This window comes from Lontra canadensis, unplaced genomic scaffold (genome assembly GCF_010015895.1).
Source record: "Lontra canadensis isolate GAN:19392208 unplaced genomic scaffold, GSC_riverotter_1.0 scaffold27, whole genome shotgun sequence".
NCBI classification, from domain to species: Eukaryota; Metazoa; Chordata; class Mammalia; order Carnivora; family Mustelidae; genus Lontra; species Lontra canadensis.
This window is the reverse complement of record NW_022631021.1, coordinates 11,619,527-11,633,862: the sequence shown is the minus strand read 5'-3', so window position 1 is coordinate 11,633,862 and position 14,336 is coordinate 11,619,527. Positions and strand designations below refer to the sequence as shown.

The window sequence follows — 14,336 nt, the reverse complement described above, 5'->3', positions numbered from 1 at the left end:
GATTTTGTATCCTGCCACGTCGCTGAGTTGCTGTGTGAGTCCTAGTAATTTGGGGGTGGAGTCTTTCGTGTTTTCCACATGAAGTATCATGTCATCTTCAAAGAGACACTTTGACTTTTTCTTTGCCAATTTGAATGCCTTTTATTTCTTTCTGTTGTCTAATTACTAAGGTTAGGACTTCTAATACTATGTTGAACAACAGTGGTGAGACTGGGCATCCCTGTCATGATCTTGACCTTAAGGGAAAAGCTCTCAGTTTTTTCCCATTGAGAATGATAGTCATTCTGGGATTTTCACAGATGGCTTTTATGATATTGAGGTATGTTCCCTGTATTTTGAAGAGCTTTAATCAGGAAAGGATGATGTATTCTGTCAAATGCTTTTTCTGCATCAGTTGAGAGGATCATATGGTTCTTGTTCCTTTTCTTTTGTTAATGTGATCACATTGATTGATGTGTGAATATTGAACCATCCTTGCATCCCAGGAATAAACCCCACCTGGTCATGGCGAAAAATCTTTTTAATGTATTGTTGGATACTATCAGCTAGCATCTTGCTGAGTATTTTGGCATCCATGTCCATCAGGAATATTGGTCTGTAATTCTCTTTCTTGATGGGGTCCTTGTCTGGTTTGGGGATCACTATAATGCTGGCCTCACAGAATGAGTTTGGAAGTTTTCCTTCCGTTTCTATTTTTTTGGAACAGCTTCAGTAGTGTAGGTATGTTTTTTTCTTTAAATGTTTGGTAGAATTCCCCTGGGAAGCCATCTGGCCTTGGACTCTTGTTTTTTGGAAGGTTTTTGATTACCCTTTCAATCTCATTACTGGGTATTGGTCTAGTCAGATTGTCTATTTCTTCCTGTTTCAGTCTTTGATAGTTTCTTTTGAAACCATGAAAATAGCTCCACTTAACTGGGGAGCTTTCCTAAAGTTTTCCAATTTTTGTTTTTCATAAAATGACATTTTGTATATTACATATCTATATCTATATATATCAATATATTTTTAAGTAAACTCCACATCCAGTGTGGAGCCCAATGCAGAACTTGAACTCAAAACCTTGAGGTCATGATCTGATCTGAGATCAAGAATGAGACGCTTAACCAACTAAGCCACTCAGGCACCCCACAATGTATTTTAAAATACCAACAGAAATACCTGATTTGCACCATGAAGATACGGAAATCCACCAATAAAGAGAGATCCTGATTCTGGCAAGGGTTTTCCAGATACGTGATTGACAGATTCACTTGCCTTTATAGTCCTCCCTAGAATAGTCAATTCAGCTCTACATGGATCAAATTCTTGCCTGCAACCATTTAGGAAAAAAAAAATTATGGTTTTAGCATGTATTGTATAAACATTTGTCTGACCAATTAAGCTATTAACAAAAGAAGAAAGATTTAAGTAAATAGATTATCTCACCATAAAAACAATAAAGCCAGAAGTAGATTAATCTGTTCTAAATTAGAAACAATGTTTTAAGTACATAAATACAAAGTTAAATTTTGACAGGCAAAACAAATCATGGCAATCACTTAATGAAACAAATAAATCCTGATAATAAACAGATCATTCTCATCATGACTAAAATGACATTAGAGTGTAAAATCCTACTTCAGTTTTTTAACAGTGTTAAATTTTCTGTGAGTGAAAAATATTGTAAGGAATCAGGTTTAAATATGGTTATCCTGCATACAATATACCTTTGCCTATAGGAGTGTGTGTTTGTGTGTGTGTGTGTATATTTCTAGGTTTTATTGGTCCATTATTTCTACCCCTGCACCAATATCACACTGTCTGAAATACTGATACTTTTTATTGAATCCAGATATTTGTAGTATAAATCCTCTTACTTTGTTAGCTTTTTGAATGAGATTATCAAATAACCATTTTTCCTTTTTTCTTTTTGCTGTGATGAATTATGTATGTTCACTATTTTTTGAATGTTTGAATGCATTCCTGAAATAAATCTACTTAGTCATAAAATATGTTGATTTTATATGACACAGGTTTCACTTTTCTATATTTTAAAGAATATATATGTTAAACAGAGTGCCCTCAAACTTCCTGGCTTGTATTGCTCTTATAAAATTTTGGTGTCAAGATTATGCTGTCCTTATATTATTTCAGAAAGTTTATGTAATATTATATCTACCGCTCAATATGTTGTAGAATTCACTAATATAGTCACCTGGACTTGGAGTTTTCTTTGAGGAAGGTATTAAATATGGATGCAATGTACTTCATCAATGCAGTTACCTATGTATTATCATGTCCATTTTATTAAATTTTGTTTTCTTCTTGAAACATTTTCACTTAATCTTCATTTTCAAAATTATTGGCATAAAATACTTTTATTTATCAAAAATATTTGCTTAAAATAAAATCATGCCAAATATTATTGCCAATAAAATATAATTGGTGTTGGGACTCTAATGATCTCTCTTTCTTGTGATATTGGCCATTTGTACCTTTTCTCATTTTATTTGTTTTGCAGATTAGTCTTGGTAGGGAGTAGCAAATTTCAAAAAACGTGTAATTTTGGCATTGTTGATAGTTGCCATTCTGTTTGTTTCCTACTCCGTTAACTTCTGCTCTTATTTTTATGATTTTCTTCTTTTCACTTTCTTTGGGCTTAATTTACTCTCCTGCTTCTAGTGTGTTTAATGCATGCTCTCAAGATTGTAAACTTCTTTCTAAGACTAAATTTACCTATGTACAAAAAGTTCCTTCTCATCATCTATTCAAAATATTTTCTAATTTTTTTGTGATTTTTTTCTTTAGTCCAAGAATTACTCAGAATTGTGCAGGGATTTTCTGGTTATTTTTGTATTATAAAATATTATAAAAGCTCAATTAAGTTTATTCAAAGAATATTCTCTGTTTGCTTCTAATTCTTGAAATTTATTCACTTAGGCATAGCCAAGCATATGGTCAATTTTAGTAATGTTTTCATGACCCCAGAAAGTCTGTTCTACATATGTGAATACATACAAACACACACACACACACACACACAACTGTACACACATTAAGGCACCTTTGTACTGCATAAGTAAGAGGAACAATGAAATAAATCATGTTTATGATGCAAATGCATTTTTTTTCTTAAAAAAATATCTGGAGTTTTTTTTTACATCCCCCTTCTATCTATACCATGATACAAAGTTAATAAAACTAAGATCAGGTATAGCCTTGCAGACAATATTAATGCTTTCATAAAGAAAGTTTTGAAAAGTTTTGAAACAATAATGTTTCTCTGTATATTAAGAACTTGGGAGAAAAATGTGTTGAACATTTTTAGAACCCATTTGATATTCTTGGATTCTGTATTTAGAAGCAAACTAGAAGCTTTCTGGGTTAATTACTTCTTACAATTAAGCTGTTAAAAATATCTTAGGGAGGATACAGCTTCTAGGAAGTTTTCATTAAATGATAAAAATAAAAAGCACAACTACTTTTACTCCAATCAATCTTCAAATTTTAATGTTTGGAAAAACAATTTGTACTGCTTTGTGATACTAAAATAGCAATAATAATTATTCACTGATACTCTGTTAATGAACTCCTTTCCCATATTTCATTAAGCAAATGAAACCCATTAAATTATCAAACATATTTATTTGGCCTTTGGTTATAATAACTGAAAAGATAACTTAAAATTATATATATATGTGTGTACGTATACATATATATATGTATATATATATGTTCTCTCTCTATTTTTTTCCCTGACTACACAAGCAACATAAACTCATAATTTAACCAACATCTAATTTTTGAAGACAACAGATCCAGAATGGATTCATTTATGCTAAGCCTCCATGTCACCAAACCAAGACTTAATTACCGTTTCAGAGCTCTCAGAAATGGAAACTTAAACCAACCAATTTGGAATTCCCTGATTAACATTAGTTAGGTAATCTGCTTGATAACCCTCTCCATCCCCTTTAAGAAAAATAAATAAAGCATTTTTTTTTTTTTTGGCCTGGTATGATTTCCTTGTCTCTGTTCCCTTCTGACTATAAAATCCTTTGCCTTGCATAGCTCTTCAGAGCTCCTTTCTATCTGCTAGACTGACTACTGTGTAATTCATGAATCACTGCATAAAGCCACTTAGATGTTAGAAATTTACTCCATTAAATTTTGTATCTAAATACATATACATATGTATTACATATTTATATTACAAATTATAATATTTTCTAATATTTTATTCTAATGAGAATTTTTTTTCTTCATTTAAATATTTGCACTTAGTCCATATTCAACTGTGGTATTTCTTCTTAGGGATCTGACTAGAGACCAAAAAGGAGAAATGTGACATACAGTATATATTAATACATCATGGTTCTAAGTTGTGTAGCACAGACTACACACAAATGCAGAGTAGAAATACTCAGAAATTGACCGCTGTGTGATTAAGATCATTATGGTAGGAAGAGGGAAGAATAATAGATATTACAAATGTGGATTTTGAGAAATGGGGAAAGCTGGAAGAGAAATGAATAAACTAGAGTTTTAAAGGCTTTGTCTGTCTATGGTTGAGAATGAGAGCTTAGTTCAATACCAGATTTTTAAGCGTCTCTACTTTGGGCATTTTGATCATGTTATTCTCTACTGAGATTATAGTTCATTCACCACAATGTCAACAGCATGAGGAAAAAGAGGCCTTTGTTATGTTACTCCTATATCCTCAAACCTTCAGCAGGGCCTTGTGTGTGGCAAACACTACAGTATATGCTAAATAACGAGCAGTTTTACAAGATACTGTCAGAAATAAAATACATGTTTAATGAATGACAGCATTATTTTCCTTTGATGATAGCATATACTTTATTCTAATTATATTTATTAGAAAATATTGCATAAAATTTTGAAAGTATAAAAAAGGAAAAGCACAATGACTTGCATTTTCCAGAAGGAACTATTACTATTGTATTGCAATTTAAAACTTTCATATTATGATAAAATGTTCCTCAAACTTGAGAATGTAACACATAAACTCAGAGTTTGCCTTTGTTAATTTAATAATATAATAAAAACATTTATGTGTATTAATATTATTCCACACTATTAATTTTAATGAATGTATAGTAATTGTTTGTATGTTTGTACTTTATTTCTAAAATGTCCAACAGGTATTTGGGAAACTTTTTCAGTTTTTCATCCTTTTCTATAAAACTACACTATATTGGGGCACCTGGGTGGCTCAGTGGGTTAAGCTGCTGCCTTCGGCTCAGGTCATGATCTCAGGGTCCTGGGATAGAGTCCCACATCGGGCGCTCTGCTCGGTGGGGAGCCTGCTTCCCTCTCTCTCTCTCTCTCTGCCTGCCTTTCTGCCTACTTGTGATCTGTCCCTGTCAAATAAATAAATAAAATCTAAAAAACAAACAAACAAACAAACAAAAATCTACACTATATGACTGTTTCATACATCTTCATACACACATCAATTTATTTTCCTAGGAAAACTTCTAGAAGTTTACTTGCAGTACATAAGCTTTCTCAATATTTATATATTCCTAAATTTTCTTCAAAAAATTTTCTCAATTTACTGTCTGTGATGGTTAGTTTTATGCGGCAACTTAGCTATAGGCTACAGTCTCTTGTTATTCAAACACCGATCTAGGTATTGCTGTGAAGGCATTCTGTAGATATGGTTAACATCTACAAGCAGCTGACTTTAAGCAAAGTTAATTGTCCTCCACAATATGAGTAGACCTCATCCAATCAATTGGAAGGCTTTAAAGAGCAAAACTGAAGTTTTCTTTTTTTTTTTTTAAGATTTTTTTTTTTTTTTAATTTATTTGACAGATCACAAGTAGGCAGAGAGGCAGGCAGCAGGCTCCCTGCTGAGCAGAGAGCCCAATGCGGGACTCCATCCCAGGACTCTGAGATCATGACCTGAGCCAAAGGCAGAGGCTTTAACCACTGAGCCACCCAGGCGCCCCAAAACTGAAGTCTTCTTGAAGAAGAAATTCTACCTCTGGTTTGCAGCATTAGCTCCCACCCAGCGGTTTCCAGCCTGCAGGCCTGCCCCTCAGACTGTACTTATCCAGTCAGATCCCACAATCACATAAGCCAATTTCTTAAAATAAATCTCTTAATATGTATCTTCTGCTGGATCTGTTTCTGGTAATGTCCTGACTAATACAGATTTTGGTACCTATAGTGCTGGGAGTAGAGAGATGATTATTTGACCTGATATATAGGAAGATCTTTTATATTATCTTATAATCACATCAGTGAAGCGGTATTAATGTTAACTGAGTACAGAATTTGATTCTTTAATTGGATTTGGACCTGATAATAGTTTTTGTTAAAAATCTCAAGACATGTCTCTCTTAATTAGTGTTAGCCACATGAAATTTAATTCCTTAGAAAGGTATTCTGCATGAATAGTAATAGATCAGGTGATTGGCTTTTGATTATCAACTCTAAGCTAAAGACTTGCCATGACCTCTGATAGGAATAAATAAAAGAACTCGAAGTATTAGGGAAAGATTCATACATCATGGTAGGAGATTAATTATTTATAATCATATCACATTTCAGGCTTTTCTCTAAAATTTATTGTGGTTTTTATTATTGTTGTATAATTTCTATTCATTGTCACAGAGGGTAAACTGCTTCACCATCAAGAACACTATTATCTACGCACTAATTCTGTAGGCTTTCACCTTTGGATAAATATAAGAATTTTTCTTTCATACTTAAAATTCTGTACTGGCTTATTCTTGTTTTCAAAGCTATTATCATTTCTGAAATAAATTACCCACTGTAAATGAATACAAGGATAGCATATTATCTTTTCTCATACACATATTCTGGAGAGCTGGCAGCTAAGCTAAAGAAAGATGAAAGTAAGTACACCTCCATTATAACAATGTAGACCATCATGTTTTCTTTGCCGAAAATGCAATTCTAATATTTCATCTAGCAGGATTGTTATTTTATTCAAGAGATACACTTTTTAACAGCAGTCATATCTTTCCCCCTACGCTCATTAGAGGGGAGGCAATGCTATTTTGATTGTGTCCGATTGAATCTAACAGGAATTGACTGAACGTAAGAAAACAGTCTTACAACATTATTGTTTAGCATTTGCTGATGATACAGTTTGCCTAGCACACCATGCAGTGTAAAATTTTTCCATCAAGGCTTTTTAATGCTTTCTCTAAAATCAGCACACAGGGTGCTTTAAAGGTCAAATGAGTAGAATAATTTTTTTGCATCATTATTAATATATATAGAACTCTTTCAAGACTCCTGGTGTTTGAACTACCTTTAATTGTTCTTCTCCCAAACTTGCAATGATTGCTCTTATCTGTCATTGGTATTCACATTAATAGTAATCGTTAACTACTCTCCACTAATTAGAACCTAAAAGAAAAGCTTAGTGTGCCATAAATTCTATTCATTATGTTTTGGTATTCAAGATAGATGCCAGGAAAGGTCAAATAACTATGCTGAACACAATAGAGATTTGGCTGACCTACTGTTTTATTATTTGCATGCCTATCATCATACAGCAACAATTTCTAAGCTTCCACATGTCTTAGCAAAGATTATAGGAAATACATAGAATAGGCCAATCTGACAAATAAACAATAAAAAATGCAGCAAATAGAATTTCATTATGTTGGACATTAACTTTCTGACTATTCTGGAGCATTATAAAAGTCATGGTTTAGAAATTGATTTCTACCTTATAATTAAGAAAGCATTTTTAATTGGCAGTGATTAAACCTTACCACAGAACCTGAACATTTGTGTATTCGCCTTGTTAACTGCTTATCATATTTACATTGAAAACATTATTAATTTATTTAATCAGCCAGAAAAGTAAAAAAATTGCTATAAAAATCAAAATAACTATATTTTCAGGGAGGATTTAAACACCTAAGCGGTCTATTCTCACAAATACTAATGAAAAATAGACATCAATTTATGTATTTGATGTCAAAACACAATTATTTATCAGATCAAATTACTCCTGATATTTAGGGATATTTTTGTTGTTGTTGTTGTTTTAAAGATTTTATTTCTTTGAGAGAGATCACAAGTAGTCAGAGAGGCAGGCAGAGAGAGAGGAGGAAGCAGGCTCCCCGCCAAGCAGAGAGCCCAATGCGATGTGGGGCTCGATCCCAGGAACCCAGGATCAGGACCTGAGCCAAAGGCAGAGGCCATAACCCACTGAGCCACCCAGGCGCCCCATCTAGGGATATTTTATATGCACTTAGCTTATAAGAAATGTATTAATTCTCTTGAAAAATTGATTTTTAAAAGAGAAATAAATAGGGGATATTTCTATTAATGATGGCAGATTTGATTCCTATAATATTTATTCAGGTAGTTTCTGCAGGGGACATGGAATTGCTCCCAAGCCTCTACTCCTCATCACATCTTTGAAAAAATTAAGATAAACTCCTCAATTTAAAGCTTTGGATAGTAAATCACTGCCAAAAAATTAAATCTAAAAGTCTTCATTTGGAATTCAAGCACCCACCCCTCCAATTTAGGCTCTTATTTAATTATCTGTATCTCTGACAGCTCTACAACAGGAATTTTCTGCTATATTTAGATAAGTCTCCTCATTGTTCCACCTGCCAAGGTTTCTCTTCTATCCATTTAAATGCTGTTCATAATTAAGAGCTTACTTAAGCTTCACTTATTACCTAAAATGTTACTAATATTTGCAGTCTTAATGATCTCTTCACCATCTAATACCACCAAAAGTGTACCATTCATTAATTTTTGCATTCAATTATGTATTGTTTTGTTATATGACTGCTTTGTCTTTCCAGTGAAAAAAATAACCTTTCAACTGGCAGAGTTATAATTTGTCCATCTTTGATTTTTAGTAAAACCAAGGCATTGGCCTACTGGCCTTATTTTTAGTTTATAGCATTAATTGTGTTCCTAGAAATACATCAACTATTCCCTCAGCAAGTGTGATTCTAAGGAAGCAGCCTTGTCATGCTCAGGAAACCCACAAGCTGCCAGGTGCTTAGATGCCACTTCCACTGTGACCACAGGCTGGCCCTGGTCTCCATGTTAGAATAGGATTATCCCTCTGCCCATGGGGCTTTCTGTTGGCAAAGTAACTGCCGGCATTCATTGAGCCACAGTGAGATTTTCTAACAATTATGGGCAGCTGAGCAAAGAGTAGCTAAAAGCTCTGAATTTAGTACTGACAATATCATGCAATTGAGTTGTTTTCTGGCTAGTTCTAAGCTAAGTATTATGCTAATTGATTTTTCTTTTGGGGTTCATACTTTTGGAACCTTGACAAAAATTTTTTTTAAAGATTTTATTTTTTAAAAAAGATTTTATTATTTATGTTCAAGAGAGAGTCTGATTGGGGGTTGAGTAGAGGGAGAAAGAATCTCAAGCAGAATCCACCCTGAGCACATGAAGCTCTACTTGGGGCTCGATCTCACAACCCTGAGATCATGACCTGAGCCATGATTCTTCTGAAAGACTGCTCCCTGCTAAAATTTCAGATCTCTGCACTGGATAAATGGACTTTTAAATATATATAGTTATATATATGTATATACATACATATTAAAAGTCCATTTTAAATATATATACATATATATTTAAAAGTCTATTTATATATTTATATATATAATATAAATTATATATATATATAATATTTTATTTATTTATTTGAGATAGTGAATGAGAGAACACGAGGAGGGGCAGAGGGAGAGGGAGAAGCAGATTCCCCACTGAGCAGGGAGCCTGATGAGGGGCTGGATGCCAGGACCCTAGGATCATGATCTGAGCTGATGCTCAACCAAATGAGCCACCCAGATGCCACTGGGTAAATGGATTTTTAAATATATTTTTCCATTTGTGATTGAGATTAAACACCAGTGATATGGTTAATAACCTATATTAATTATGATGGTCCTAATTAAATTATATTTGAGGATCTATAAAATAATACTCGATACTAATATAATTGACATTAGATTATTAGATACTAAGATCACTGTTTAAATTTAATCAGGAACAATATATCCAATTATTATCTGTATCATTATGAGCAATTAGTCACTTTAGTCATAATTCCTTGAGATGAAATATCTACCTTAGAAAAAGAACACTAATAAAACCTCATGAATTAATTTAGCAAACAGATGTTAATTTGGCAAATTATATAAATAAACTATTTTAAATATGACATTGATAATTTCTGAATACTCACAAAATATGTCTTTAAAATTTTATTTTTCTGAAGTATTAAAAAGATCAAGTAGACCAGCAGAATAATTGTGAAATACAATTTATTAGCTTAAAGAGTGTTTATATAGTGATACCTTAATTTCTACCATGGGCAATCCCTCAGAGAATCTTTGGATATATTGTGGCTACCTTCAAAACTGTTCAAGAAGATATCAGAAGCAGAAGTGATAGAGGAAGTCCGTCTCTCCCAGAGAAATACGGGAAGGATCAAAAAGCACATGGAAACATATAAAGTGATATAGTGATGAAATCATCCCTCAGAGGACCTCCTTTCATTCCTCAAGATCTGCCACTGGAGTTTCAGAGACATTGGAGCTCATGTATGGCTTACTCTGCAAGTGTATACCTGACATTCTGTGATGGGGCTGGTCAGCACATCACACTTTCAAAAAGAGTGCTAATGATTTCATTATGAGAATTTAGAGAGTAAATCCCTAGTCAGATTAGTTACAGAATTAAGTTGCACAAAATTCAACATAATGGTGGGCATTTTCAGGTTAATCTAGATGTAGTTCCATATTATGCATAAAGCCTATTTGCCTTAGGAAATGTCACTAGGGATTCCAGATTATTCTGCTGTATTACACATCTTTTATTTAGGAGGGGGGAGAGGAAATGAGGCATTGTAGCTACCTGATATCATACATGCTGTTTGCTCACTTCAATTTCATTTTAGAAATACCTATGTTACTTCTGTTCCCTGGTCCTTTTATAGATTATTTAATACAAATATAAACATGTACATGTAATATATTTGTATACAAAATATGTATACACACATTTTTAAGAAGAAAGAGGAAAGCATGGACTTTGGAGTCAGAAAGAATTCCTTTTGGCTGTCAGCTTCATCACTTATTACCTAAGAGACATTTACTCTTAATTTGTCATGCAGGTATTTTTCAATATTAGTATGTGTCAGGCAAGACAGTCTACGCTAGGATACAAGATTGACAAAACTGCATTAGGGCCACCTTTTGTAATTCAAATCTCAAGAGAGAGGATGACATATATAGTAAGCATAATAATGCTTAAAGGAGTTGGGGACTGATTTAAACTGAGATGTCAGGAACACATTCTCAAGGAAGTAAGATTTGAGATGGAATCTGAAAAATAAGTAGCTAACAGTAGACCAGCAGAATTAGGAAAGAATGTGCTAAGCAGAGAGACCATCATTTGCAAAAGTCCCTGAGGGCAGAAGGAGGGACTTGTGTAAACTGAAAGAAAACTTGGGGGTGCTGGAGCACAATCATGTGTGGGAATGCTGGCAGGATAATAGGATTAGAGAAATGGGTAAGACTACCTAATTTTTTGATACTTCATAAATGTAATGTATAGGTAAGTTTTATGGTATAAGTGTGTATCAATCCACACATCTCTTGATTGTTGAATAGAAAACTTAAGCGATTAGAAAGAAAAGTCAGACACTCTATAAATGCTAGTTTTTTTGTTTGGCTGATTGGTTTTGTTCGGTGTTTTATTCTCCTGAGTCCACCATAACAAAATACCACTGACTGGGGTGCTTAAATAAACAACAAAAATTTATTTTCTCACAGATCTAAGGGCTGGGAATCCAAGATCAAGGTGTTAGTATGTTTGGTTTGCCCTGCTTGCTTTTTCCCCTGTATCCTCACATGGCATTTTCTCTGTGCATACACATTTCTGGTGTCTCTTCCTCTTCTAGTAAGGACATCAGTCATATTTAATTAGGGCCCACCCATATTAACTGCATTGAACCATAATTACTTCTGTAACAACTGTATCTCCAAATACAATCACATTCTAAGGTAACCAGAGTTAGGACTTCAACATAGGGATTTTAGGGGGACACAGCTAATCCATAACATTTTATTTGTTCAGCTTGTTAAATTGTAAGTTGTTTCTCTCTTTCAGTCCAGGTTGGATAATCTTAAGCTCACTCTTTTCTCTGGAAGTGTTTTTAACCTGTAGCTCTCTTGCTTTACCACCTACCCCCATTTTATGCTCTGTATGCAGTTGTATATTCCTGTCTTCAAAGTATCTGTATTCTAGATGCTCTGAATTTATTTAACTCTGGATCATAAAAATGGATAAGTCCATGATATATGAGATATGTGTGTGTGTGTGTGTGTGTGTGTGTATAATACAAAAGAATTTTTTTCTAGACTAAAGTTAGATTTAAACTACACATAGTTGTGAATAAAAGAAATACATTAATCAAATAACAGACTCATGAACTAAGGATAATATTGGTAGAATACTGATAAAGTAATGGGCTAAGTAATATAATAGAAAAGATATTATTATCAACAGTTAGAAAACTATTGAAACAAAGCAAAAAACTATTTGAATGATGCTAAGCTGAGAAAAACAATGTTCAAGAAACTATGGAAAATATACTATTCAATGGAAGTCTGTTGAAATGCAGAGATCCAGCTCATCTAGACATTTATTGCCACCATATATTCTAGGTGAAACTTAGTCATCCTTCTTTATTTGTGCATATTAGATATACTGTGTTCTGTATTGCATTATCTTATTTACTGTAAGCATTATTATGAGTTTTACATCTGGTTTGACCAGATCAAACAACTTGTCCAAAACCACTGCTAATGGCTCTAAAGCTGGGATTTCTTGATCCTTGATTCTAAAACGATGCTGCTCTCTGAGACTTTCTCTGATATACCAAGGGGAAAAATAGAGAGGCAAGCCATCATACAGATGTTAAGTTGTAATGGTGACCTCCGCAATGTGTACATGTGCCCAAGAGACTAGTTATGAAGAGTTATAAGAGATTCACCGAAATCAAAGGATAATATATTTGAAAATGGCTGATGAACGTTCACTTATATCAAAACACACAAGCATGGGCACAAACACACAGAACAATAAAGTTTCATGAGCAGTTGGGTTTCATCATCCATCACTTGGAGTCAGACAAAAGCTGCTCTAGGAAGACTTGTTTAGGCAAACCTAGTATAGCATTAAATCCACCATCACAATGACAACTATATTTATAGGGTCTCAAATTGCAGCAACTTCAGACTCAGAAATCATACTTATGACCATTCTTTCAGATAAGAGGAAGAGGGACAATAAAACTGAAATGAAAATTGATGATTTGAACCATAAAATTTTTGCTTTCAGTTATATTGGCTGCATATAGCCAAACTCACAAATTCTGGTTCATTGTTAAAGTTCTTTAAATTGGAATGGACTCTTAGGAAAAGGTTTCATCAGTTATCATAGAAGAAAATATTTAAAATAGCAAAATGGAGATGCTGGCACATCCTGACATACCTAGTGCTAAAAGAGAAATACGGGTTCTATTTCCTCACCTGAGATATAAAGTCAGATTCAGTACTACAGAAATATAAGTTGTTTTCAAATTGCTTTTTTATATGCTGTTTTAAAATAGATAAAAATAACTTTAAGTATCATTATACAGTATAAATGTATAAATACACAAGTACATACTCATCACATAATTTTTTTAAAAAGTAATATATAACAGAGTTTTAACAGAAATTGTCTTTTGAATATGATTTTTGTTCTAATCCTTTGGATTAAGAAAAGTTTTATGGAAGAGAAAAATGGAGAATAAATAGTTAATAAAAACATTTTCTCATTATTGTGTTTGAAACATAATGCTTTCTAATTCAAGACCTGTAGGATCTAAAGATATAAAACATAAGTGTGATTGTAACTGTTTTGTAAATGAAAGGAACTGGAGAAAGTCACAAATATGTGGGTTAGTTTCCCTTTTCTATATACCAAGTAACCTGCATTTTATATCTGGATATAGCAGTGAATACCTCCCCCGCTGTCCTTCCCTTTTCCCTTCCCCTTGCCCTTTCCTTCCCCTCTCTCTTCCCTTTCCCTCCCTTTCCTTCCCTTTCTCTGTCTTTCTTTCTCTCTTGGAGAGAGAGAGAGAGCAAGCAAGAGAAGCAGGGAGGGGCAGAGGGAGAAGGAGAGAGAGAGAATTTTAAACAGGCTCCACACTGAGTGTGGACATGGGGCTCAATCTCACAACCCTGAGATCATGACTTGAGCCAAAATCAAGAGATGGATGCTTAAATGACTGAGCCACCAAGGCA

General features: G+C 33.6%; 1 protein-coding gene across 1 annotated transcript in view; it reads right to left on the bottom strand.

Moving 5' to 3' along the window:
* Positions 1-14,336, bottom strand: part of EYS (eyes shut homolog) — a 1,652,140-nt gene that overhangs the window by 591,726 nt on the left and 1,046,078 nt on the right. Inside the window, 1 exon segment of the mRNA XM_032864581.1 lies at positions 1,159-1,309. Within this exon segment, the coding sequence (XP_032720472.1) occupies positions 1,159-1,309 (151 nt within the window).